The sequence below is a fragment of the Puma concolor genome, chromosome D4, assembly GCF_028749965.1.
Source record: "Puma concolor isolate L17-30 chromosome D4, mPumCon1.1.hap2, whole genome shotgun sequence".
Classification (NCBI taxonomy): Eukaryota; Metazoa; Chordata; class Mammalia; order Carnivora; family Felidae; genus Puma; species Puma concolor.
Genome location: NC_141679.1, coordinates 57,179,002 through 57,206,979, shown reverse-complemented (window position 1 = coordinate 57,206,979; position 27,978 = coordinate 57,179,002). Strand labels below are relative to the sequence as shown.

Genomic DNA, 27,978 nt, shown 5'->3' with positions numbered 1-27,978 from the left:
TTGGAGTCATAACACAATACCCACAGAGGCCAAGAAGGTAACATAAGGAGTAAATCAATAGTCAAGGTATAGGACTGATGGGTCCTGAAGCTGATTGGAAAACACCTGTCCTGTCTAAAAGTTACCAAAATTTAAGTTAAAGGAAAAAAACAAAAATAAAAAACTCCTCAGGTAAACATATATCTAGAGTAGATAAGTAGGTCCATGAACAAGAACTAGTTTGTGACCCCTACTTGGAAGTAGCCACTCATGTCTATATGAAGTCATCTCCTGTAGCAAGCAGAAGGCTATCACATGGATAGCGACATCTCTGGAACACAAAAGGATGATGCTCCAGAAGTGAGTCAAATTTATGTGCCTTCATGGAAGGTAGTGTTCATAATCTCTTCCCATTACAGAATGAAGGCTTCCTTTCACCACATATTTAAAACTAAAGTAACCTCCAGCACCACTCCCACTCCCAGCAACTCCACTCTGCCTCAGTCCTGGGCCACCCCCGCCACTGCCCTCGGCACTGTCCTAGAGTGGCTTTTGCTACCCAACCAGGGAACCTGCCCTAGGTCTCAACTCTCATCTTAGAGAGTTGGTCTGCTCAAGAAGACCCAACACAATCAAATGTCTGCATCCCTTGAAGAAGACTGCTACTGTCATTTTCATTAATGTGCATTAATGTGCATTAATATGCAGGTGGGGCAGAGCACCACTGAAATATACTCTATATCTCTAAGCAAAGGAGATATATACTCTATATCTCTAAGTTAAGGGAAGGCATGAGGGGAGGCTAAAATGTTCTACCCATCTAGAGAAGGAGCTTTATTTTTAATTTTTCTTTTTTTTTTTTAAACATTTTTTTTTTAATTTTTTTTTTCAACGTTTATTTATTTTTGGGACAGAGAGAGACAGAGCATGAACGGGGGAGGGGCAGAGAGAGAGGGAGACACAGAATCGGAAACAGGCTCCAGGCTCTGAGCCATCAGCCCAGAGCCTGACGCGGGGCTCGAACTCACGGACCGCGAGATCGTGACCTGGCTGAAGTCGGACGCTTAACCGACTGCGCCACCCAGGCGCCCCTTAATTTTTCTTAATGTCTGTTTATTTTTGAGAAAGAGAGAGACAGAGCATGAGTTGGGAGGGGCAGAGAGAGAGACACACACAAACAGAATCAGGAACAGAATCAGAATCAGAATCAGCTCCAAGTTGTCAGCCCAGAGCCCAACCCAGGGCTCAAACCCACAAACCATGAGATCATGACCTGAGCTGATGTCGGATGCTTAACCGACTGAGTCACCCAGGTGCCCCAGAGAAGGAGCTTTAACCCACACTTAAGCTGGGTCAGCATTCCACACAACTCTTCCCAGCCCACCCTGGACTATGGATAAATGGACTTGAGCAGAAAAGGAAGGTAAGTTAAATAAAGACCAGGTCTTTATTTAATTCTATCATGGCTTCCCATGATATGCTTGAGCCAGAGGAGCAATATGGACCTGAGGATAGTAGTGACATGAAGGAGTGGCCAGGAATCCCACAGGCAGAATTCACTGATGACTTCTATATATGCCCACAGTCTCAATGGCAGGTTTTCAGAGGAGCACCACCATGCTCCAACCTTGAGGAGGTACCTTGTGTTTATCAAAAGCACATAACTAATATGACAAGATATGAAAAGCAAATGATAGAATCTCCCCTCCTCTGTTCCCTGTTGGTTATTGGTAAGATCTTTCTGGAGAACTCATCTCAGAAGCTGCTGCAGCTCTCTTACCTATATCCCACCTCCACTGCCTGTTAGCTGCATGGAATTAGTGACTCCTGGAATGAAGATCAACAGTAGGACTTGAAGAGGGGCTTGTCTCCCGCTCCCAAGGGCTGGCAGGGAGACAATCAGGGAGGGGGAGCATGTAGATGGAGGCCTGAGTACCTGGGACAGAAGCTGACATGTTCCTGACCAGGGTATGATAAGAGAGAAAAGCCAATTTGCTTTGCACTCAAAACAGCCTGGAGCCAGGAAGTCAACTCATGGTTTAAGTGCTCTTGGGGGAAGTAGGTGAGTAAATCTGAGCTTCAATCTGCTTGCTTAAAGTGTGATAAAGAGCAATGGGTTAAACCTTGTTGTCCAAAGGCAATGCAAATTAATTCTAAATCAGAACACTCACCCTCTACTCTCCCAAACTGTGACCCAATGTCTGGTAATGGTGTAACTAGAAGTACGTTTTTTGCTTAGCCCAAATATGAAGTCAGTCACTGAGTTCTAATCTTGATACCTCTCAACTTTGCCCCCTTTCCTCTATTTTTAACTGCTTCTGTTTGTATTCAGTTTCTCATCCATTCTTGCCTGAATAATTTAAATAGTGGCTCATATCCCCGGGGCTTAGAATAGTGGCTGGTGTACAGTAATTCCTTAATAGCACTTGAAACAAAATTCTGAGCTGAGGAGCAGACAAATCACTATATTAGTGTGATGAGTCCTATGGAATGGGGGAATCCTGTCACAGGAGGAAGTACTCAGCTAATGGGGACCCCAGAAGGATCACAATAAGAATGACTTTGAGAAGTGTCTTACATTCAACAATAAAAGTATTTGATCACTTACGATATGCAAGGTTCTATAGCAAACACAATAATGAAGAAGACAGAGGATTTACACAATGGAGCTCATGATCTCATGGGATAGACAGTCTTACATACCAAAACTGTCTAATCAAAATATATACTTGGGGATGCCTGGGTGGCTCAGTTGGTTAAGCAGCTGACTTCAGCTCAGGTCATGATCTCATGGTTTGTGGGTTTGAGCCTCACGTCTGACTCTGTGCTGACAGCTCAGAGCCTGGAGCCTGCTTTGGATTCTGTTTCTCCCTCTCTCTCTGCCCCTCCCCTGCTCACACTCTGTCTCTCTCTCAAAAATAAACATTACCAAAAAATTTTTAATTAAAAAAATATATGTGTGTATAAATGTATTTATTTATTTATTTATTTATTTATTTATTTATTTATTTATGTATATATGTATATATAGAAAGATATACTTGGATATCCAATATTCATCTCAAAGTATAGAAAAGTGAACTCCTGATACCCTACCCATCACCATCGCCCAATCACATATACAAAACATGCTTTCGTCACAGTATTCACCCTATCAGTTAATGACAACTCTATCTTACCATTTTCTCAGGACAAAAATATTGGTGTCATCTTTGACTTTTCTTCCTAATAGTCCATATTCAATCCATCTAAACCCTGTTGTCTCTACCTATAAAATGAATTCAGAACATGACCATGTCTCACTCCCTCAGCTGCTATGAATATTGCAGTAGCATCTCCCAGCTTCTTCCTGAGACTATACGTCCAACAGTCTGTTCTCAACACAGAAGCCTGATGGTCCTCAGGGAGGGTCCTAGCTGTGGATGATTAGATAGATAGATAGATAGATAGATAGAGGTGGCTGGATGGCTCAGTCAGTTGAGCATCTGACTTGGTTTCAGCTCAAGTCATGATCTCACAGTTCGTGCATTCAAGCCCCTCACCAGGCTCTGTCAGCAGTGTGGAGCCTGTTTGGGATTCTCTGTTTCTCTCTGTGTGTGTCCCTCCCTTCCTCCCTCCCTCTCTCTCTCTCTCTGTCTCTCTCAAAATAAATATTTTTTTAAAAGATAGATAGATAAAACATATATAGATGTAAAACCATGAGATTGGATAGGACCACCAAAGAAATGAGTGTTAATGAAGGAGAGATCTAAGAACTAGGTTCTGGAGTACTCTAACATTAACAAATTAGGGGGGTGGGGGATATAGGAACTAAAAAGCAGAGACTGCAAAGTAGTAGCCAATGAGGTAGGAAGAAAAGCAGAAGAGTGTAAAATACTGGGAGCCAAGAAAGAAGATTATTGCAAGGATAAAGTGAGCAACTGCATGAAAATTTGCCAATCAGCCAAGTAAGATGAGGATGCAGAGATGATTGTTAGGTTTAGTAACATAGTCATTGTTTATGGCCTTGAGAACAATAGACTCAGGTGAGTAGTGGAGGTAAAGGTGTGACTGGAGTGAATTCGAGAAAGAATGAAAGAGCAATTGGTGATAACAAATATAATCAACTGTCTCAAGAAGTTTCATTCCACAGACGTGCAGAAAATGAGGACAGAACAGAGCAGGGTATTTAAGGTGGGAGACACAGCATGTTGGGTATTGATGGAAAAGATCCAGTGGAGGGAAATAAGTTGATGATGCAGGAGAGCAAAGTAACAGAATATGAGTGAGTCCCTAAGAAGAGGGGTTGGCCTTGACTAAGCACAGACACTGCACTGGTGTAAAGAGAAGGTGACATTAATGAGGGAAGACTTTGGCTCAGTCAGTTAAGCATCCAACTTTGGCTCAGGTCATGATCTCACAGTTCCTGAGCTGAAGCTCCACGTCAGGTAAACTCCAGCCCCACTTTGGGCTCTGTTCTCTGTCTGCCCCTCGCTCACTCATGCTCTCTCTCTCTAAAAAATAAATATACTTTAAAAAATTAAAATAAAAAAATGTTTAAATGATGGAGGACTTTGTATACCAAAAGAAGCAAAGTTTCCCCACAACTAAGAGAGTGGTGAAAAAGATCTAGAGGGGAGAAAGAGGAGCTGGGAAAGGATCGTGGCAAGTGGGGAGGAGGGACAAAATGGAAAGCCAAAGCCAGAGGTGGAGCAGAATTCTAGAAATTACCATAGCGAGTTATTTTTAGGGACTAAGAAGTCAGTAGCAGCATGTGAGCCAGGGTGGGCAGAAAAATTGGCTGAAGTTGGTGATCATATGTGTGAAATAGTTGCTCTTGGAACATAATAGGAGAGATGGCAGAGAAAGCTCTATATGCATGGTGCATAAGGAAGAGGAGGGACCTTGAGAAAAAGAAATAGAGCAGGTGTGGTGTCCTAGTGTTCACCCAGGGACTAGGGTGATTTGGAGGTGGGAGGAGAGAACTGGAAGGCAAAAAGACAAAGAGTATGCCCTAGGTGGATGGGATAGATCTCTGTTTTGGACACTTCCTATCTCTCAGAAGGTGGCATCTCTGCATTCCCACCTTCTGACCTACCATACAGGAGCCAAGAGCTAAAGGAAGTGCAGGGATGCTGTAGTTTCCCTATGTTGTGGTATGGGGGACTGTGGGATGCCCCTGCCTCACTGATTTCTAAAGAAATCCAGGATGACTCAACATCCCATCAAACCAGGAGGTGGTGTCAGGACTCTCTTCCTCTGATAGGACCCCAGCACTTAGCACAATGTGTCCACTGCTAGCAGGATGCAGAAAATACAGGACAGGAAGAAGTATGAATGTGTCCCTCCTCTGAATGGTGACTCTGTCAGGGATGGGAACCCGGCCCCTGTTGTGGCCCTTGGGGTGACAAGGCACAAGGCCTAGGCCTGCTGAGCCAACACCCCCCAGGTGTTACCCTAAAGCACTCCAAAGATCACAGGAGGTCTTGTGACAGCCACATCCCCCCTGCCTGGGGGAGTTGGGCAGAGAGCCACACAGCAAGAAGACAAGAGGGGGACCCAAAGTGAAAGGAATGACCCAGAAAGGTCACAGCAGCATCATGTGGGAAGCCAAGGTTAATGTGCACACATCCTGACTTAGGTCCTTCCCATGGCCCCATAAGAGCCCCTATGAGTTCACAGTGCTGACCAAAGTCCTACAACAAAGGGTTGAGCACATAAAGATGAGCTGTAACCCACACTTTCAGGATTCTCAGTATTCAGCAAAGTAAAGAGCTAAGCGAAGACAGGGTCAGAGCCTGTGACTCACGCAGGACGTTAAGGAATGAAGCCTTGCTCATCCCATCTCATAACCCTAGCACAAACCTCATCCTCCAGCTTAAGAGTAAATCCAGCATAAAAGGCCTCATGGAGGACACAAACTCAAGCATCTACTACTCCAGAATTGGTGGTAGATGCTAGGAATAAATGAGTGCTTGCTAGGGAACTCTGGAGTTCACCTCTGGCCCTCTGAGGTAACATGTCATGGTGAAAGGTCCTGACCTTCTGGAGCCCTTTCCTTGATCTCTGCAGAGGGCACCTGAGAAGTCTATGGAGAGAATTTCAGGCAAGTGACCACGTGCAGTGGAGGAGAGTGGCTTCTCCACAAAATCACTTCTCCTGTCAAAACACAGAGTCCTAGAAGATAGAGACCATGACTGCTTCAGTTTTGTACCTGCTTACCATAGCCCATCCTGGGAGAGCAGTGAACACAGAATGAGAACAGGAATAAACCCCACAGATGCTACTCTCTGCACCATGTAAGAGGGGGCTGGGCTTCTGCTCTTTACCAGCCATCCAAAGCCTAATGCTCCACCTGGGCTCAGGGGCCCATCTGTCACAGAATGAAGAACAAGAATGATTCCTGTGTCCCATGTAGGGAGAAGAAAGAAGGGAAGACAGCCTGGACTTCAGGTGGGGATATGAGCAATGAGCACAATGTAGGCATGTAAGGTGCTAGGGGACACAGAGGACCAGATCCCTGATAGGTCTGGCTGGGCTTGCCGAGGACTGTTCATTCCCATCCATCCCCAGAGACAGTGAGGCCAGGACCCTGAATACTTGGTCTGGATGAGAGCATGAGGAGGGAAAGGGGCCTGGGAAGGGGCCAGAGGGAGATCTCTGTTTCCAGAAGGAGGGGTGGGCCCTGCCAACTGCCCCCCTTTTCTGCCTTGCCCCTCTTCTCCACTGCAACTCCTCTGGATCCATGGCCAGGCAAGGAGCACACTGGGGGCTTTCCAGAATGTATCACTTCCAAGGTCAGGCCTGCTACAGAAGCTGCAGGGGCAGGACCCTGGACAGGCAGCTGGACCCGTGGGAATCCAGATGGCGGGAAGGGAACAGAAGCCATTCCTTGCGGTAAATGGTGCTGGCAGCTGGGGAGTGTCAGGAGAGAGGGGAGGGGCAAAGCGAGAGTCCAGAGCAGAATCTCACACATAGTCAAAGACACAGGACACAGACATCAGCCACAAAGAGACACAAACACAAGCACACAAATTCAATGATGCCACTCCAAAACTAATTCAGAGTACCCAGAGACAGGTCCAGGAAACACACCTACATAGACTCAAGAACACCCTGAGTCAGACATGTGGGAGCAGACAGACACTGGCACAAGCACACATGCAGACACAGAGACAGGCTTCACACACGTAAACAGACACAGACCATCTTGCAGACCTACAAACACAAATGCAGTCCAAATCCATCCTTCAAAGTTTCTCTCCACCATAAAGCCTCCTATGCCACCTCAAACCGGGTCTGTCTCTCCCTCCTCTAAGCTCTGCTTTGCAATTTCTATGCCATTCCTTGTCCTTTACTAAAGATAGTCTTGGATTCACATGCATACCTCTGGTCTCAACAACTTGGCTGTGTGCTTTCAAAGAAATGGCAAGGTCAGCAAGTGAGTCCACTGCCCTCCTCGGCAGCCCCATTGCTCACCTACACACCCATCCCTATCCCTAGCAGTGTTTCCAGTTTACTGCAGGTCCTGACCCCCAGCCTTTAAGCAGACATAGACTCTAAGGGAAGAATAAAGCAGACAGACACATCCTTTCAAAGTAATGTTGGTGGGTATTCCCTCCCAAAATCTTTACCTTGCCTTATGCTTACCACTGTCTACCTCCAATCTGTAACCACTATATCAGTGCTAGTCTAAGCATAGTTACCTAACACTAACCTTAACCATAGAAAGCTACACACTGAGTAATGTCTGCAACTATACTAGGCCCACAAATATCACATACTTATGACAGTATAGATCATCTGCACTCCAAGAACTCAGTAGCTCCTTCAGTAACACCTGCAGAATCATCAGGGTAGGATGTCCCTGAAAGGCTCAGTGTTCAGCTGGAACCCAGGAGCACCAAGGTGCTCAGGCCCTTTGACCCTTCTTAGGCAGAAAAACCTACAGGGACCCAACTCATCCCAAGCCTTGTTCTGAGATTAGCCTAGCCTCTCGGCTTAAATTCCCACCATAACACTCCCTGGCTCCTGCCTGCCAAGCTGGGAGTATCTGTTGCCCTGGAACACCATACCAGGAGGGAGCAAATGTGCCTGAGACGTGGGTCTGAAGGGATGTGGGGATTTCCAGGCTCTTGCAACACCCATACCTAGGACCTCTACCCCAGAGTCTGGCCCAGGTGCCTGTCCTAAATAGGTAGTGGGCCTGCTGACACTGGGGAGAGTAGGGGTGAATTAGCACACCACTTCTCCCCCTATTAAGGATCTTACTCTGGTGAAAGAGTGTATTCACAATGAATGTATTCACAATTCATCAGCAGAGGTAAAGCTGAAGTCAGCCATGTGTACCTTCCTCATCCCCTAACCCCTCATCTCTCACCCCCAGGAACCAAGACCTTTAGGTATAGGACTCCCCTGCACCCTGGCCACCCTAGAGATTGTCAAACACTACTTAGGCTCTGTCAGAAGCTCACCAAGCCAAAATCTTCACTCAACAGACTGCAACTTTTAGGTGGACACACATCTCAGATGTATAGCCATCCGAATCTCTGTGTCCCTTTCCCCAATGTCTACATTCAGCCTGTCCTAAGAACCAAAAGAAGGACTTGGTTCAGGGCTGCAAGTTCCAAACCCCCACACCAAGCTTAGGGTTCCAATAAATTATAGGTGGGATGAGCCCAGGCCAGCAGTTGAATGCAGAGGAATGGCTATGTGGCAGACTTGAGTTCCCAGAGAAGGATAGCAACTCCCTTCACTGTCTCAACCCCTCTCCTGTGGACTATGTCTATACCTGGGTTCCACTACCTTCCAGATTCCCTCACTGCCTCCCTTCCATGCCCCTACCTCCACCTCATAGGCTCAGTCATCTGCAGCCCAGTGTGTGGCATTTTCCTGCTCTGAGAGTAGTTCTTTCCAGTCCTGGCTTTCTGTCCAGCCAAGTATCTACCTCCAGCAAAGCTTCAACTCCTTACCTTCCTTCTCTCAGGGCCCTTAACTTAGGTTCTAAGTCCCAGGAATAAGCATGGAGGCCCCAATACCTGCAAGATGAAATATCTCCCTATAGCTGGTCTAACACTACAAACTCAAGTTCAAAGGTGAGGACTTATAGTAGATCCTAGGAAAATCCTCCTGAGTTGAGGAAAGGCAGTCAAGGATGGAACCTAGGGGACTGTGAACACCACCTGACACACAAGAGCTCCCCCCTCCCCATATAATGGCATAAACAAGGGGAAGGGGACAGGATGTCTTAGGAAAGACAGGGAACCTGGGATTTTAGTAGAGGAAGTAGCACAGTCCTCAACTCTTCCCAGCCATGCTCTACCTTTTTCTACAAGCTGTGCCAGGCCAGAAAGTCCCCTCCTTCAGGAAGGTTGGGGGTATATCACCCGAGCTTCCTCGTCCCCCAGACCATCTTTGTTACCAACCACAGGCTCTGTGCCCATCTGGGCACATGTTTGGAATGTACCTGGAGAACTTAAAAAGAAAAAAAAAATACAGATCCTTTTACTCTAATCTGAGATTCTATTTAAGATGGTCTGTGGTGGTAACTCTAATTCTGTATTTTTAATGAGCTCCTCATATAATTCCGAAGTGCAGCCAAGTTTGGAAACAGTGGAAACAATCTAATATGATATGACTATGGAATCATCTACATACATACATACTCCCAGCACTCGTGCTATCCTACCTCTCTGGGAACTCTTCAGAAACAGGCTGCTCACTACTTACTTAATCACTTCCACAGAAGGTAGGGGGGTAGGAGGGGAAGGAGAGATTGAAGATATGGGAATTAAAAGCTTTCCAGTGCCAGGATTTACCATCAGACAGGTAAAAGACCCAAGAAATCTTATCTCTTTGTTTTTGCCCAGTCCTGTCCCAAGAATGCCAGCCTCTTGCCAGCCGAGGTACTCCCTGCCCTGCCTAAAGTAAAACTCTTTGTAAAACCTCAGACACAAGAGCTCAATTATCTCTCCTTTAATTCACTCAGATTCCAGCCCCTCTCCTCAGTGGGCCTTGAGATAAAACACCATGTCCATATCCCCATCCAACAATATCCCCAACTCCAATCCCCAGCCTTTCTGTATCCTATAACAACACCCTTATCATAGGCATAATCTTTCTGTCACTATCTTGTACTTTGCCAACCCTGTCCTGACTTTATTCCTCCCATTTCTTACCCTCTCCACATCTCCCTATGGTCTCTCTATCCCCATACAAGTTGTTCTTCAGAAATGTGGGATAAGCCTGGGTATGAGGGAGCCTGGTGCTGGGTTTAGCACTCTGAGAACTAGATGGCTTTTCGAGTCCTAACCTGATGATTACAACTCTGAAGTCCCAATCTGGATTTAAATATAGGTTCTAAGTCATGACCCAATAATACACATACCATACACCAGCATAAATTCCAAACAGAGAAAAGATTTAAAACATTAAAAACTAAACTACAGGAATGACAGCATGCAAAATGGCAGAGTAGGAAACTCTAGGGGTTGGTCCCTCCACTAAAGCAACCACTAAGCTGGAAAGAGCAATTGAAAGTACCTATTTCAGAACTCTGGAAATTTATCAGACACTTATAACAATCAGGGGAGTGCTTGATTAAGGGAGAGGATGCTTGATCTTTCATAAGAGACTATCATGCATCAACCAGCTACTAGCTAACACTGCGGAGACAGTGGCACACATTCCTGGAGTTTCTGGCTGGTGGCAGAGAATCTCATTCTCCAAAAATTGGGGATTGTGCATTTTGGTCAGTCTGGTGGTTCCCTGAGGGACAGGTGAGATGCTTGCCTTGGTTGCAGCCCTCTTGGGCTGCAGCAGCTTCCACAGGGGCATAAATCAAAATGTTAAAAGGGACAGAACCCTTTTAGTGGGAAGTGGGTAGAGAAACTTTTGTCAGGTCACTGGCTAACTGCATAGATAACAGAACAGAAACTTCAGGGACCACACGCAACAAAGAATGCATACCTAGCAAAAATTGTTTGGAAAAGTCAAAACATCTGTTCAAAGAGCTGAAGGAGACCATGGGCAAAGAACTAAGGGAAATCTCAAAAAACAATGTCTGAGCAAAATGAGACTATCAATAAAGAGGTACAAATTATTTTTTTTTTAATTTTTTTTTCAACGTTTATTTATTTTTGGGACAGAGAGAGACAGAGCATGAACGGGGGAGGGGCAGAGAGAGAGGGAGACACAGAATCGGAAACAGGCTCCAGGCTCTGAGCCATCAGCCCAGGGCCTGACGCGGGGCTCGAACTCCCGGACCGCGAGATCGTGACCTGGCTGAAGTCGGACGCTTAACCGACTGCGCCACCCAGGCGCCCCGAGAGGTACAAATTATTTAAAATGAGCCAAACAAAAATTCTAGAGCCAAAAATACAATAACTTAAATGAAACAAAAATAACTGGGGGAATTCAACAACAAACTTGAGAAGGTGGAAGGAAGGATCAGCATACTTGAATATAATGCAATTGAAATTACTCAGTCTAACTTGAATATAAGACCTGAAACCATAAAACTCCTGGAAGCAAACATAGTAATAAGTTCTTTGACGTCAGTCTTAGCAAATTTTTTTGGATCAATCTCCTTATACAAGGACAACAATAGCTAAAATAAATAAATGGGATTACATCAAACTACATGTACAATGTAGGAAACCATTAACAAAATGAAAGGCCTACTGAATCAGAGAAGGTATTTGCAAATCATATATCCAATAAGAGGCTGAAATCCGAAATATATAAAGAATTCATACAACTTAATATAAAAACAATTTTTTAATAAGTAAAGGAGGGGAACCTGGGTGGTTCAGTCAGTTAAGCATCTGACTTGATTTCCACTCAGGCCATGATCTCACAGTTCATGAGACTGATCTCCGTGCTGAGAGTACAGAGCCTGCTTGGGATTCTCTCTCCCCCTCTCCCCCTCTCTCCTCTCTCTCTCTCTCTCTCTCTCTCTCTCTCTCTGCCCCTCTCCCACTTTCTCTCTCTCTCTCTCTCAAAATAAATAAATAAAAATTTTTAAAAACAAGAAAAAAATAAGTAGAGGATTTGAGTAGACATTTTTCCAAAGAAAACACACAAATGGCCAACAGGCACATGAAAAGATGCTTAACATCACTAATCCATCAGGGAACTGCAAATCAAAACAACAATGAGATATCAACTCATACCTGTCAGATTGGCTATTATGAAAAAGAAAAAAAATAACAAGTGCTGGTAAGGATATGGAGAAAAGGGAACCATAGTACACTGTTGGTGGAGATGTGAATTTGTGCAGCAATGGAAGCAGTTAGAGATTTTTACTGGAAAATAAAATCAGAAATGAAAAAGGAGGCATTACAACTGATACCACACAAATACAAAGGATCATAAGAGACCACTATGAACAATTATATATATAACCAATATTCATAATATATATAACCAACAAATTGGATATCCTAGAAAATATGGACAAATTCCTAGAAACATACAACCTACCAAGATTGAATCATGAAGAAATAGAAAATATGAATAGACCCATAACTAGTTAGGACACTAAATCAAGAATAAAAAATCTCCCAATGGAGAAAAGCCCAGGACCAGATGGACCTGGTAAATTCTACCAGGTGAATCCTTCACTGGTAAATTCTACCAAACATTTAAAGAAGAATTAATACCAATCAAACTCTTCCAAAAAATTGAAGATGAAGGAACACTCCCAAACTCATTTTATGAGGCCAGCCTTACCCTGATACTAAAACCAGACAAGGACACTTCAAGAAAAGAAAACTACAGGCCAAGATCCCTGATTAACATACATGCAAAAATCCTCAACAAAATACTTACAAACCATATTTGGCAGCACATTAAGAGTCATACACCATGATCAAGTGCGATTTATCCCTGAGATGCAAGGGTGGTTCATATATTCAAATCAACAAATGTGAAACACATTAATATAATGAAGGATAAAAATTATAGGATCATCTCAACAGATGCAATAAAAAGCATTTGACAAAATTCAACATTCTTTCATGATAAAAACTCTCAATACATTAGGTATAGAAGGAATGTACCTCAACATAAGTAAAGTCATATATGACAATATTTCAGCTATATATTTCATATATGACAATATTTCAAGAGTGAAAGGTCGAAAGCTTTTTCTGTATGATCAGGAACAAAACTGGGGCACCTGGCTGGTTCAATCAGTAGAGCTTGTGACTCTTGATCTAGGGGGTCTGAGTTCAAGCCCCACGTTGGGCATAGACTTTATTTTTAAAAAATGTTTGGGATGCCTGGCTGGCACAGATGGTAGAGCATGTGATTCTTGATCTCAGGGTTGTGAGTTCAAGCCCCACGCTGGGGGAGATTAGGAACAACAAGGGTGCTTACTATCAACACTTCTATTCAACTCAGTACTCGAAGTCCTAGCCAGAGCAATTAGGCAAGAAAAAGAAATGAAAAGCATCCAGATCGTTTGCTTGTACATTGCTTGTAAAATTGTCATTTGTTTGCAGATGTCATGATCTTATATATAGAAAATCCCAAGGACTCCACCAAAACACACACACACACACACACACACACACACACACACACACACACACACAAACTCAAAAAACTAATAAACAAATTCAGTAAACTTTCAGGATACAAAATCAACACACAAAAATTAGCGATACTTCCATATACTAACAACAAACTATCTAGAAGAGAAATTTTTTTTAAATCCCATTTATAATATCATCAAAAGCAATAAAATACTTAGGGCTAATTTAACCAAGGAAGTGAAAGAACCATACACTGAAAAATATAAGACACTGATGAAAGAAACTGAGGAGGACACAAATAAATGGAAAGATATCCTGTGTTCTTGGATTGTAATATTAATATTGTTAAAATGTCCATACTACCCAAAGTGAGCTAAAGATTCAATGCAGGATGAGCACTGGGTATTGTATGTAAGTCAATTTGACAATAAATTATATTTAAATTTTTAAAAAGATTCAATGAAATCTCTGTCAAAATTCCAATGGCATTTTTTACATAAATAGAAAAAAAGGCAACCTAAAATTCATATAGAACCACAAAAGACTCGGAGTGCCTGGGTGGCTCAGTTGGTTGAGCAGCCGACTTCGGCTCAGGTCATGATCTCGCGGTCAGTGAGTTCAAGCCCCGTGGCGGGCTCTGTGCTGACAGCTCAGAGCCTGGAGCCTGTTTCAGATTCTGTCTCTCCCTCTCTCTGACCCTCCCCCGTTCATGCTCTGTCTCTCTCTGTCTCAAAAATAAATAAACGTTATAAAAAAAAAAAAAAAAAAAAGAACCACAAAAGACTCCAAACAACCAGAATCATGAAGAAGAAAAACAAAGCTGGAAGCATCATACTTCATAATTTCAAACTATATTAAAATGCTATAGTTATTAAAACAGTATGGTACTAGCATGAAAACAGATACATAGACCAATGGAAGAGAATAAAGAGCACAGAAATAAACCCATGCGTATGTGGTCAACTAATCTTTGACAATGGCACCAAGAACAACAATGTTGGTAAAACTGGATGGCCACATCTACAGGAATGAAACTGGACCGGTATCTTACACCACACACAAAAATTAGCTCAAAATGGATAAGGACTTAAATGTAAGACCTGTAACTGTAAAACTCCTAGAAAAGGAAAAACTACTTGATATTGGTCTTGGCAATTACTTTAGGGGGGTATGACACCAAAAGCAAAATAAACAAGTGGGACTACATCAAACTAAAAAGCTTCTGCACAGAAAAGGAAGCCATCAGCAAAATGAAAATGTAACTTAGGGAATGGGAGAAAATATTTACAAACTATCTGATAAGGGGTAATACCTAAAATATATAAGCAACTCATAAGCTCAATAGCAAAATAAACAAACAAAATATGATTTAAAAATGGACAAAGGACCTGAGTAGACAGTTTTCCAAAGAATATACAAATGCCTAACAGGTATATAAAAATATGCTCAACATCACTAATCATCAGGGAAATGCAAACCAAAAACCACAAGGATATATCACCTCATACCTGTTAGAATGGTTATTATCAAAAAGACAAGAGATAACAAATGTTGAAGAGGATGTGGAGAAAAGGGACCCCTCTACATTGTTGATAAGAATGTAAATTGGTACATACATTATGAAAAACAATATGGATTTCCTCAAATAATTAAAAATAGAACTACATATGGTCTAGCAACCCCACTTCTGGGTATATATCCAAAGGAAATGAAACCACTACCTCAAAGTGATATTTGTCCTCCCTTATTCATTGTTATCATTATTCACAATGGCCAAGACATGGAAACAACCTAAGTGTCTACTGATGGATGAATGGATAAAGAAGATTTAATACATACATACATACAATGGAATATTATTCAGCCATAAAAAAAGAAGGAAACTGCCATCATGACAACATGGATGAACCTGGAAAGCCTTTTTTATTAAGTGAAATAAGCCAGACAGAGAAACACAAATAGTATATGGTATCACTTATATGTGGAATCAAAAAAAAAAAAATTCAAACACATAGAAACAGAGTGGTGCCAGGAGTTGGGGGCAGGGGGAGCATGGGGAGATGTTGGTCAAAGGTACAAACTTTCAGTTATAAGATGAATAAGTTCTAAGGAGTGAATGTACAGCATGGTGACTGTAGTTAATAATACTATATTGTATACTTGAAATTGGTAAGAAAGTAGATCTTAAGCATTTTCACCACAAAAAAGGAGAAACTATGTGAAAAGGTAACATGTGAAGTGACAGAGGTATTAATTAACTTGATTATGGTAATTATTTCATAATGTATACCTGTATGAAGTCATCATGTTGTACACTTTAAATACATACAATTTTGTCAATTATACCTCAATAAAGTTGAGGGGAAAAACAAGGAGAAATCTTCATGGCCTTAGATTTGGCATAGGTTTCTTAAATATGACACTAAAAGCACAGGTAACAGAAAAATAAATAGATAAGTAGGACTTCATCAAAATTTTAAAATTCTGTGTATCAAAGGACACTATCAAGATAGTGAAAATCCACAGAATAGGAGGATATATTTGCAAATCATATATCTGATAAGGGTCTATTATCCAGAATGCATAAAGAACTTTCAAAATCCAGAGGTGTCTGGCTAGCTCAGTCCAAAGAGCATGCGTGTGACTCGTGACCTCGGGATCATGAGTCCAAGCCCCACACTCGGTGTAGAGATTACTTAAATAAATAATACTTAAAAGAAATATCTTTGGGGTGGCTCAGTCAGTTAAGCGTCCAACTCTCAATCTCAGCTCAGGTCTTGATCTCAGGGTTGTGAGTTCAAGTCCCACATTGGGCTCCACACTAAGCATCAAGCCTACTTTAAAAAAAAAAAGAACTCTTACAATCCAAAAATCAAATGCACATTTTAGGAAGCAACAGTCCTCAGCCTGTGGAAGAATGGGGAGAATATGGAACCTAAAATGCAGTGAAGAGGCAATCATAGTGTTCCAGGAGAGACACAGTGAAGCCTGGACCAAAACAGTGGCCAAAGGTAGAAAAAGGGCTGGACAGATTCAATTGATATTGAGGAGATAGACTCAGGAGGCTTGGGATCCGATGGGCTGTGTGAAGTTTTCGTTTCCGCATACTAGTGAGGCAGCCTTTCAGGAAGGAAAAGGAGGGAGATCCCTATTCTTGCATTGACAGAGTGGCTGGGGATGGAGGAAGTGAAAGTGTCTGCCTGCATAAATAGGCAGCAGACCAGTCCTAGCTGACACACGGACCCCCAACTTGCAGCTGTCCACCACGCCTACCGCTCTGGCCTCACACTCACCTTCTACCACAGCCATGGCTCAGTCATTGGCTCTGAGCCTCCTTGTCCTGGTCCTGGCCTTCTGCATCCCCTGGACCCAAGGTATCAAAGAGGGAGTTGCCTAGGATGGGGAGAAGGGGAGGCGCGGGTGGGAGCCTACCAGGAGCCCCGGCTCCCTGTAAACCCCACCCTGCAGGCAGTGATGGAGGGGCGCAGGATTGTTGCCTCAAGTACAGCCTAAGGAAGATTCCCGCCCAGGTTGTCCGCAGCTACCGGAAGCAGGAGCCAAGCAGGGGCTGCCCCATCTCAGCTATCCTGTGAGTGGGTGCAAGAAGGTGGGTGCAGCTGAGTGGGGAGGGCATGGCGGGCAAAACTAGGACATGCTTGCTAATGTCCAACCCCCAGGTTCTCACCTCGGAAGCGCTCTCAGCCAGAGCTATGCGCAGACCCTAAAGAGACCTGGGTGCAGCAGCTGATGCAGCGTCTGGACAAGCCACCAGCCCCACGGAAACAAGTCCAGGGCTGTAAGAGGGACAAAGGAGCCCCCAAGTCTGGCAAGAAGGGAAAGGGCTCCAAAGGCTGTAAGAGGTGAGGAAGCTAGAGGGACAGTGGGAGGGAAGTGAAGGGGAGACCTGATCAGCCCCTCAAACCCCTCTTCTGCCCTCCCAGGACTGAACAGCCACAGACCCCAAAAGGGTCATAGCCCAGTGACCAGCCTGGAGCCCAGGAGGCCCCCACCAGCCTCACTGGGGCTTGGAGCCCCAATCCAAGAAGGAAGAAGTAGGCTAGGAGAGGGGGTAGACTCAGGGGCCGCAGAGCAGCCACCTCATGCTGGCCTTGCCTCACCCCTTCTCCTGCTTCAACCATCCCATCTGTATACCCAGCCCTACCCTGCATGGCTACGTTGTCCACACCAGGCCAGACCCAGAAAGGCAGAGGAGGGAGAGTCTCCCAGGAAGTGTGAGAGGAGGCAGCAGGACTGTCCCCTCTGAGAAAAGGTCACCCAGGATACTGGACCTGACCCTACTCCCACTGCACCCTACTGCTTTCTTGTAAATACAATTTATACCTAACAATAAAAACCTGTTCCAGCCTCCCACCCAAGTATCTGTTCCTGTGTGTTTGCGTCAATGGGGAAGCCAGTGTCACTACAGGGTGGGGTCACACACTCTGGTCCCAGCCAAGAACTTGACCTGGAAAATTCTATTTTCTCACCTATCCCAAGAGTTTTCTTGCCTCCCAGTTACCCTGGCAGTAGAGGGATCTGGGCTGCTCCCGGTCTCTGAGAAATCCCTGTCAGTGAGAGATGGTGGACCAAGAGCACACATCGCCAAAAGCTCTGCAGGCCTCTGAGACCCTGAAGAGGGCCCTTCCCTGGTTATGTCCAGCATGCTATCACTTCAGGAGTGACCTCCAGATCTTTTCCTAGCTCTGCCTGGGACTGCCACCACTTTCCCTGGGATCCTCTGAATACGAAGGTCCAAGGACTTCTTTGGGAGGGTCCCCAGAAGGGAGAATGGAACCTGGGCCTGCCTGTAACACAGGCAAACACAAGTTCTACTAAAATCTACCCTATGCACAGTTCCGGCCCTAGGACCCCTTTCAGAGCCCCCATCCCTTCCCAAATACCCACACACTCCTGCCCTCATCAGTGAAGCTGGGTCTCTCTTTGTTTAATGGAGCTGTGTGCTTCTCTATTCCTATCTGGGCTTCTTGACTCCCTAAGCTCCCTCCCAGGTGGGAAAGCCTTCTCTCCTTCCCTTTCTTCCCTAGGGTACTTCAGCCCCTTTAACCTCTGAGACCAAGGACTAAGTCTCCTGTGGCAGGTATTTAGAACCCCAGAATTCAAATGCAAATCAGTGTCCTCTCTAAGAAGACTCTGGCCTGGCTCTTCTCTACCTCTTCCTCCCCAGAGCAGAGATCCCCTCATTGCCTCTTTTATCCCCATATATAGGGAGAGGGAAAACCATTGGGGAGCCAGGCCATGTGGGAAAGAAGGGAATAGATCCTGGGTGAGGGGCGAGAAGCTAGAGGTGACTGCCCCACCACCTTTTCCTTCCGTGGGAGCCTGAGCACACCACATCATTTACTACTTATCATAAAGTCATTAAAGTAAGTGCTGTCTGGTCCTCCTGCAATGGGCGAAGATGGGGGCTCTTCCTACCTATCCTCGTGCAGCAGGTGTGATCTTAGTCTGAAAATTCAGATATGCAAGAATTACTGCATTTGTGTGTGTGTGTGTGTGTGTGTGTGTGTGTGTGTTTTAATTATTTTTGAGAGAACATGACCAGGGGAGGGGCAGAGAGAGATGGAGACAGAGGATCCGAAGCAGGCTCTGCGTAGTCAGAACCGCAGTGTGGGGCTCGAACCCACAAATCATGAGATCATGACCTGAGCTGAAGTCGGACACTCAACCAACTGAGCCACCCAGGTGCCGTAAGAGTTATTGCATTTTAAAATGTTCTTTCAATGAACTTAATCCTACTCCAAGCCCCTGCACTGGAGTGCTAATGAGGAATTCAACATCATCTCCAGACTTGGAGATCCCACTTGCCAAGGGCTGTGCAAAGGTCATAGAAACATCAAGGCACAGAAGAGGCTTCCTATCTGCTCCCCACACCATCCCATCACTGGACATCAGTCTTACCAGTAAATGCTAAGGCCCTTGTGGTACTAGCAGGTACGACTCTTCAGGTGCTGGCTTCTCAAACTCTTAGCTCTGTGCCACATTAGAGACACGGGAATTCAGCTATAAAAGCCTCTGGGCTTGAACCTGGCTTCCCATGACACCCCCACAGAGCCATTCACTCATTTGCTGACACTTGCTTCAACACAGCCAGGGATTACAGCCCATTGCTGGACGTGCACACCAATTCCCTCCCAGTCAGAAAGACCTTTCTTCAAAATCCTTCCTCTTCCCAGTCCCTCCGGGGCATAACCTCTTCCCAGGTGTGCTTCCGACTTTTACAAAAGCAGAAGGGCTTTGACATCAGGATGCCTCTATTCTTAGCCATGCCAAAACTCGAGGTTGCTCCGGAGTGAAAGGAAACACATAAGGAGAACTTCATATTTCGCTAAATTATCCTGCTAATTATCTATGCCTCATCTGTGCCTCAAACCCTGCCCTGAGCAGGCATGCAATATATTCCTTATTCCATCAGAAAACGAGTGGCCACTCTCCTTATCTGCCTTCATCTTTGACGTTATCTTGTTCTTTCTTTTTTCTTAAGATGCATAATTTAAAAAAAAAATTAAGTAATAGTCATGGCTTTTCAAAATATCAAAAAACTTTTGAAAACCATTTCCTACAAATTTTTTAAATGTTTTTATTCATTTCTGAGAGAGAGAGAGAGAAAGAGAGAATGAGCAGAGGCAGGGCAGAGAGGTGGGGGTGGACAGAGGATTCAAAGCGGGCTCTGAGCTGACAGCAGTGGGCCCAATGCAGGGCTCAAACTCTTGAACCACAAGATCATGACCTGAGCTGAAGTCAGATGCTCAACGGACTGAACCACCCAGGTGCCCCACTTCCTGCAAATTTTAACTCTTAAGCTACTTCTTCTAGGAGTTAGTGCCATACATCTAAATACTTTGTTCACACTTCTGTTTCTCGGTTTATCTATTTAAACGTTGCCAATTGGCTTCCTATTATAAAAAATGGGGAATTAACTCTTACCAACCCTCCTCTTCTGTCACCCTGTCCTCTAAATATAGTCATACCACTATATTTAGGTCATGATCAGAGTTTACATTATTATCACCATGTAATTGTTCACTGCATAGCACAGTAGTGTACTTGGCTTACTTTTCCTTTGCCACTTGCCTTTTGGGGTTTTTTCTAAGTTCTAATTTCTCTTCCATTTTTAAAACACCTCTATCTTGTCACTATCATAAACTCAATACTTTTCAATGTTTCATCATATGAGATGAATGAAAGACCCAATGTTTAAAACATATGTAATAGAGGAAACTATAGATACGTGTGTTTATAACCTTGAGATAGAAAGAGCTTAAGATGTAAAACCAAAACCAAACCAAGACAAAAAGATTAAAACCATAAAACACAAACCATAAAGGAAAAGATCAACAGCATTAAATTCAAAGACTAGTAGGAGTTCAGGGTAAAGATGGCAAATTAAACACATGCATTTATTTGTACTTCTTCCTGAGCCCCAACTAAAACTACAGTAAATGTTTTTGGTGTGTGTATGTGTGTAAAGGACAGAAATGGGAGAGGAGATGAAGGTAAATTTCCAAAAGACTGCTGCTTAGACAAGGAAATATTTCCATAAAAACAAGTACAAAGCATACAATAAAATTATAAATTTGAAGGACTTCCAATGCCTTGCTCATGCATATGTAAAAATAAATATTTTACTGAATAGTAGTACCTGTGTTCAATAGGGAGACAATGGCTTCTACTAGGAATGTAAAAGAAGAAAAAAAATTCTAAAGAGCAAACATCCCCCAAATTTACAAAATCATCATCCCCTCAATCATGAAAAGCCACTGTAATCCCTGGAATCCAGAGTTTTCCTTTAACACTAAAGCACTAAAACATTTCATTGCTTTAAAACTGGGTCTATTGCGGGGCACCTGGGAGGCTCAGTCAGTTAAGTGTCCAACTTCAGCTCAGGTCATGATCTCCCAGTTCATGAGTTCAAGCCCTACATCGGGCTCTGTGCTGACAGCTCAGAGCCTGGAGCCTGCTTTGGATTATGTGTCTCCCTCTTTCTCTGCCCCTGCCCTGCTCACACTCTGTCTCTGTCTCTCAAAAAGTGAATAAACGTTAAAAATATATATATATATTTTAAATGGGTCTATTGCTTTAAAACTTTCCACTAATAATAAGTCATCCTCAGGACCATTCAGAAAATTACTAATACCATGTTTTTAAATGATCTTGTCACTATCTCTCCCATGAAATAACACACACACTTATGAAATGATGGGCCAGCTCCTTCTTGTCAGAGTTGCCTGGGAATTAGAAGCCTCCCATTTCCCCTGGCCCTCCTTTCTTTAAGGACCACTTTGATACAAATGTTAAGGGGTTTTGGGGCGCCTGGGTGGTTCAGTCGGTTGAGCGGCTGACTTCAGCTCAGGTCACGATCTCGCGGTCAGTGAGTTCGAGCCCCGCGTTGGGCTCTGTGCTGACCGCTCAGAGCCTGGAGCCTGTTTCAGATTCTGTGTCTCCCTCTCTCTGACCCTCCCCCGTTCATGCTCTCTGTCTCAAAAATAAACGTTAAAAAAAAAATTCAAATGTAAGGGGTTTGTATCCCATATCCTTAACCCTGTCCAGAGCTAGTGAGACCTCCTAAAAACATCTTAAGCTCAGTAATATGAACCTGAAACTAATTCCAAACTAAGCAATCAGATTTCTCAACCACACCTCCCACAATACTTGGGCCATACTCTGGCTAGCCACTATTTCATTCTTTCCTCATCAACCCAAGCCTTTAGAGGGTCATGATCACCAATGACAGAGCCTTTCTTTTGATATATTCCTTTCAAAAATTAAAAATGGAACAATATAGAGCTACCAGCACAGCACCACTAACACACTTGGCATCTGTACCTTGCATTAGGGCACAGGAAGGTCAGAGGGACTGGGCCCACACTTACTATTTATGAAACTCAAAATTAATTTGTTTCCTGGCTTTAAGCATTTACCTGTGAAAACGCCTTCAGCTTCACTGGCCTCTTTTGTGAAGTTCTTTCTCTTTCCCACATCCAGGTGCTATTTTTCCTTGTATTTTGGGTCAAAATGATGCTGTGTTGTTTTATGAAATTCATCAATGCTTCTATCCTTTGGCATCAGTCTTGACCAATGAGTTACCATTTTCATAAATGCTTAAGTTGCCAAGCGTCTTTTTCTAACACCTATATTTTTAATTCTTCTATTGGTGTTTACAGTTCCACCTGCAGAGAATGTATTAGCTATGAAAAGAAGCTGAAGACTTTGTTTTCTTCAGGACATCCCTTTCTCGGTGGTGACAAACCAAAACACCCCAGGGAAACTCTGATGCCATGTTCTTGAAGACTTTCGCTTTAGAGCTATGGAACTGTGGTCATAATAAATTTCAATCTAATATTAAGAGAACGAAACTCCACTATTGACCACCTGGGCAGCCAGAGCCAATTTCGGTTTAGAATCCACGCGGTCACTGCCACCACCACTCCCACCCTGTGAAACTCCACTTGACTGTGACAACTGCGTTGCCCCGTTCCGCCACCAGGAGGCAGCATCGTCACCGCGGTCCTCGGTCGGCTACATGCAAACAGCAGGTTTGTGGGTTGAATTTTGTTTTCATTTCCTTTATCTTTCTGGGACCAGAAAGATTTTTTTTTTTATTACTTGTCCTCAAATGTGTCTCATGATAGGCCAGAGGTCTGGCGTTTTCCTGTGTCCAATGACGAATAGTATAAATTCCTTTTCCGCTCATATCCATGTTAAAGGCCTTCATCCTCTGGCGCCGAGCCTCACGCCGGCACAGTTAGGCTCTCAATAAACCTTCACTGAACAAAGAAACCCTTTTTTAGGGTTAGCACCGTAATTATGCGGTGTAAGGAATCAATCGGGTGCAGGTTATTCTGTGAAGGAAGTGCCAGAGGTGATGTGAACTTCCTTTAGCCTTTAAGGCAAACATTATTTCGTCTTCTACGTTAGTGCCTTGGACTCAGGGTATGTTGGAGTGGGAGTGAGGGAGATAAATATTTGTAGACAAACACAGGCCTTCGCCCGCCCACGCGTCTCTGCCAGCGAGCTGTGTACAGACGAGTTCGGGGGCCTGAGTGGCGGGGATTTGGGGGGAGGGCCGTTGTTCTAAACCTGGGGTAATGGCCACCCGGGGGGGCATCTGAGGCCCACGCTGGCCCCAGGCCCCCGGGGGTGTGGTCCCACTTACAGTCCAAGTCTCCCCTCCGCGTATCCGGCCCATTGTCCGGGACCTCCGGCTTCGGGAGCCCACGGGTGCCTGGAGCAAGGAGAGCACCAGAAGTCGGCGCCGGCCCAGGAATTTTGGGCCCAACGCCCTTCCCGGACTCTCTGAGGAGCCCCCTGGGTCAGGGCCTCCCCGCCCCCGCCCCTGCTATAATACCCCCAGCCAACCACAGCTTCCCTACACCTCTCCTCCAGAGCCCCGCCCCACTCGAGAGCCTCCCTTCCCAGGCTGGGGCGCCCTCTGCAGGCCTGGGAGAGGAGACACACAGCCACATGCACCACTAACTGCGCGAGGTAGGCGTGGGGAGGCCCACGCACAGGATGGGCACCTCAGGTACACACATACATACACACACACACACACACACACACACACACACACACACACACGACAAGCACATCAGTCAAGCACAGCTCCAGGGACACGGCTTGGGATACACACATTCATTCATTCAACAAACACTAAGCATCTAGTCGAGGTCGTCTCCCCACAATCATTAACTCCCCTACCATGGACTTGGTTGACTTCCCAGGCACAGCTGCTCCCTTCCCTGTCCCAACAGCTATGACCCACTATCCAAGGTCTGTGATTCCTGAGGTGTGGATATGGTCAAACCAGGAAGCATGAAGTCCGTGTGGGCTCCTTGGAGGAGTGTGGGTATAGGCTGGAAAAAGCTGCCCTGAGCTGTAAGATTTGTCCAGGGCTCACACAAAAGCAACCTGGCTGGGAAGTGGGTGAACTAGGTGAAGCATGTAGCCCACTTAGAGTTCTGTGTATGTGATCAGGAACTGTTTTAAACCCACCTGCTTGGCATCCAATCCCCCACTTCCACCCCCATTGGATCATCTAAACCAACGGGCTAGGGAGTTGGTGCTTAAGCCTTCCACCCACGGACCCTGTGTCCTTTCCCTGTTTGCCATGAAAGCGGGTACCATCGTAACACCCTGACAGCACCCCTCCTTCCCTGATTCCTCTTCATATCCCTGATCTGTCGATGTTGGGGAGCTTCAGGACTTGGAACATGAACCTCTTCTACCTACACTCACTCCCTTGGAGATCTCAATGTCTTATGGCCTTACATACCATCCATACGCTCCCAAATTTGTATTTTCAGCTAAAATTTCTCCCCTGAACTTCAAACTCACATTACCAGCTGCCTACTTAACATCTCCACTTATATATCCAAAATGCTGCTTCATCCTAACAAGTCAAACCAGGCCCCTGATCTTCCCACACACCCACTCCTCTGTAGTCATCCACATCTTGGTAAATGCAACTCCATCCATCACATTGCTCAAGCCAAAAATATTGCAGTATTCTTGCCTCTTCTTTCCTCTCACATTGTATGCTGAACCCCGCACCAAAGCCCATGACTTTACCTTCAAAAAATTTCCAGAATCTAATCACTTCCCACCAACTCCCAGTAACATTGTGTCCTCCTCAATTATTGCAATAGCCTCTGACCTGGTCTCCCTGCTTCCATTCTTGCACTACTTTGATCCGACAGCCATAAGGAGACTTTAAAACAGATCATGTCACACCTCCATTTAAAACCCTCCAATCGTTCCCCATCTCACTCAAAATAAAACATAAACCCTACAATGGCCTACAAAGCCTTAATTATTTGGCCCATATTAATATCTGACTATATCTCCCACCACTCTTTGCTCACTTCCCTCCCATAACATTGGCCTCCTTTCTATTCCTCAAACATACTCTCATCTCAAAATCTTCACACTTGCTATTTTCTTTGCCTAGAACATCTTCCCCAGATCTCTGAATGGCTCTCTCCCTCACCTTCTTCACATCAGCTTTCTGTTCAAATGTTGTCACCAAAGTTTTCCCTGACCACACTCCCCAATACTCCCTATCCCTCTGGCCTTCTTTATTTTTCTTCATAGCACTTACTGTCCTCTGAAGTATATACATTTTTCGTGTTTTCTTATTGCCTGTCTCCTTCATTAGAATAAAAACTCTGCAAGAGCAGAAACATCCATCTGTTTTGTTTACTGCCATATCCCAGTGCCAAGAACAGTGTCTGGAACATAGGGGGCCCTCAATAAATATTTATTGAATGAATGTGTTACAAATCCCTTGTTTATTATTATTTTTTTATTTTACTCTTTCCTGCTGATTCTCAAGGTCTTTCTCAACAGGCATTCCAGGCAGACAGTAATGAAATTTAATTGAACCCTATTATGCTCCCTCTGCACTATACTCTTGTATCATTCAGGATCTTGGCGGGAAACAAATGGCATGCCCAGAAAGGTTTAATGGAAAAAAATTTTAGTGAAGGAACCATTCACAAAGGTGAGGGCAGGGTTATTGTAGGCAGCCACTGCATGTGAATTAGTATACCTCCAAACTTCAGGCTGTCTCTACTTCCCAACAATGTTGACATTCAAAGTACTGCCTGAAATTCTGCCCGCTGAGAGGAATTCCCTTCACCACTGTCTTTCAAGGCCACCTCTGAATGTAAGCAACTGTCTACTTCTGACGGATGCCAGCATACCTTAGAGACCCATCTAAACATCAAGACCATGCATTTTTTCCCTCTGTTAACTGTAGAAGACTTCTCCTTGAAGGTATAAGTGTAATCAGAAGAAGAAACAATACAAGTAGGAATCTGAGCCACCTACCCATGCTTTTACTCTTGCCTTCTGAAATTTGTAAGGCCTGATCTCATATGTACAATGGCCATTTAACAATGGAATGATGCTGCTGTGCACATCCAACTATATGATTTGCTATAGATAACACCCTTAGGCCACATTGTCACTGAGTGAACTAGAGCCTGAGTGTTCACCCAGGCCCAGTGGCAAATCAGGAACTGCTTTTCAAATAGAAAATAATCATTAGCAAAAGAGGTGTGGCCTTACTCCAACACCCTAAGGGTCTTTGCTGTAATTCTCCTATTGGAGCTCCTACAGCACCCTTTTTCTGCCACAGAAAATCTGAAGTTCATTGGATTTATGAGTCATAACACCCAAGTAGCAGCACAACTTTCCTGGAGACTGGACCTGCTGCTGAGCCCTCCTTGCTCTGGGCTTCATTCAAAATCATCAGCTTTATGTCATATCCAGTAAATATTTTACAGCAGTACACCTAAATATAGCATATGTTGCCTCCAAAATCTAAACTTCCCTTTAAGTATTGTGTCTCTTTCTTCATGGTGAAGTTACAACACACCACAGACCACCGTTTTTCAGCTTCTCTCCACCCACAGTAGCCGAGAAACTTCACCTATATGGCAGGATCCTGAATTTTTGTAAGATTTCTTTCTCTCTCTCTGGCACATATGGGTCTTAACTAAGGCATTTAAGGGGACTGCTATTTCTTGTGCACCAGAGACAGTAAGCATAATGTCGTCAGTTGATATTCTATGGGATGTCAAGATTATGACAGTTGATATTCTATGGGATGTCCTGCTCTTACAACAAAGAGCAGGAATGCTGATACATCCCTGGGGTAAGACAGTGATGGTGTAGTCCTGTCATTCCAATTGAAAAGAAACTGATTTCAGGGTGCCTGGGTGGCTCAGTCGGTTAAGCATCCAACTTCGGTTCAGGTCATGATCTCACAGTTTGTGGGTTTGAGCCCCATGGTGGGCTCTGTGCCGACAGCTCGGAGCTTGGAGCCTGCTTCAGATTCTGTGTCTCCCTCTCTCTCTGCCCTTCCCCCACTCTCTCTCTCTCTCTGTCTCTGTCTCTGTCTCTCTCTGTCTCTCAAAAATAAATAAACATTAAAAATATTTTAAGAAAAGAAGCTGATTTCAATGGTCTTTAATTGACTGGTATAGAAAAAAAGGCATGTGCTAGATTATTAGCTGTAATATTCTGTGCCAGGCATTATGGCATCTCTTAGGTCTTTGAAGGTGCTCTAATCTATGCAATTTCTCTAGGAATGTAAATTACTTTAAGTTTACTATTTAGTGGGAAATGTGATAGGGCAGGTATAGTTTAAAGGACTTCCACTTGGTCTTTCCTACTATAATTTTCCTTATTCACACAGGAATCAGTGTGGACATTTGGATAATTACTAAGTATACCTATTCCCACTATACATTCTAAACCTAGGGAAATAATGTGGACAGGTGTTAGAGACCCTCTGTGAGACAGACCTGTATTAAGATCCTCCTGTAACTTGACCTCTATAAACCTTCACTCCAACTGGCAGACCACAGTAGGATTTTGGGTCCCTAAGACTAGCATTAACTTGAGACAGTATCTAATAATGCCCCAAAGGTCTGAGTATGTCCTATTCTACATTCAG

General features: G+C 44.2%; 2 protein-coding genes across 2 annotated transcripts in view; one reads left to right on the top strand and one right to left on the bottom strand.

Annotated features, from left to right (window-relative positions):
• Positions 1 to 23,844, bottom strand: part of LOC147574895 (uncharacterized) — a 224,078-nt gene extending 200,234 nt beyond the window's left edge. The window contains exon 1 of the transcript XR_015242809.1: positions 22,436 to 23,844. The gene's annotated coding sequence lies outside the window, so the exon portion shown is untranslated. The remainder of the gene's footprint in view (positions 1 to 22,435) is intronic.
• CCL21 (C-C motif chemokine ligand 21) lies at positions 16,713 to 17,867 on the top strand. The gene is made up of 4 exons (XM_025914588.2): positions 16,713 to 16,870; positions 16,965 to 17,085; positions 17,174 to 17,356; positions 17,438 to 17,867. The coding sequence occupies exons 1-4, from the start codon at positions 16,804 to 16,806 to the stop codon at positions 17,469 to 17,471; spliced, it is 405 nt and encodes a 134-aa protein (XP_025770373.1). The 5' UTR covers positions 16,713 to 16,803; the 3' UTR covers positions 17,472 to 17,867.
• Positions 23,845 to 27,978: the final 4,134 nt, after the last annotated feature.

Bases quoted from the DNA above. Each gene is read 5' to 3' on its own strand.
- CCL21 (XM_025914588.2), top strand. From the start codon at position 16,804: ATGGCTCAGTCATTGGCTCTGAGCCTCCTTGTCCTGGTCCTGGCCTTC. The intron at 16,871-16,964 runs GTATCAAAGAGG...CCCACCCTGCAG, and splicing joins CTGCATCCCCTGGACCCAAG to GCAGTGATGGAGGGGCGCAG. The intron at 17,357-17,437 runs GTGAGGAAGCTA...CTGCCCTCCCAG, and splicing joins GGCTCCAAAGGCTGTAAGAG to GACTGAACAGCCACAGACCC.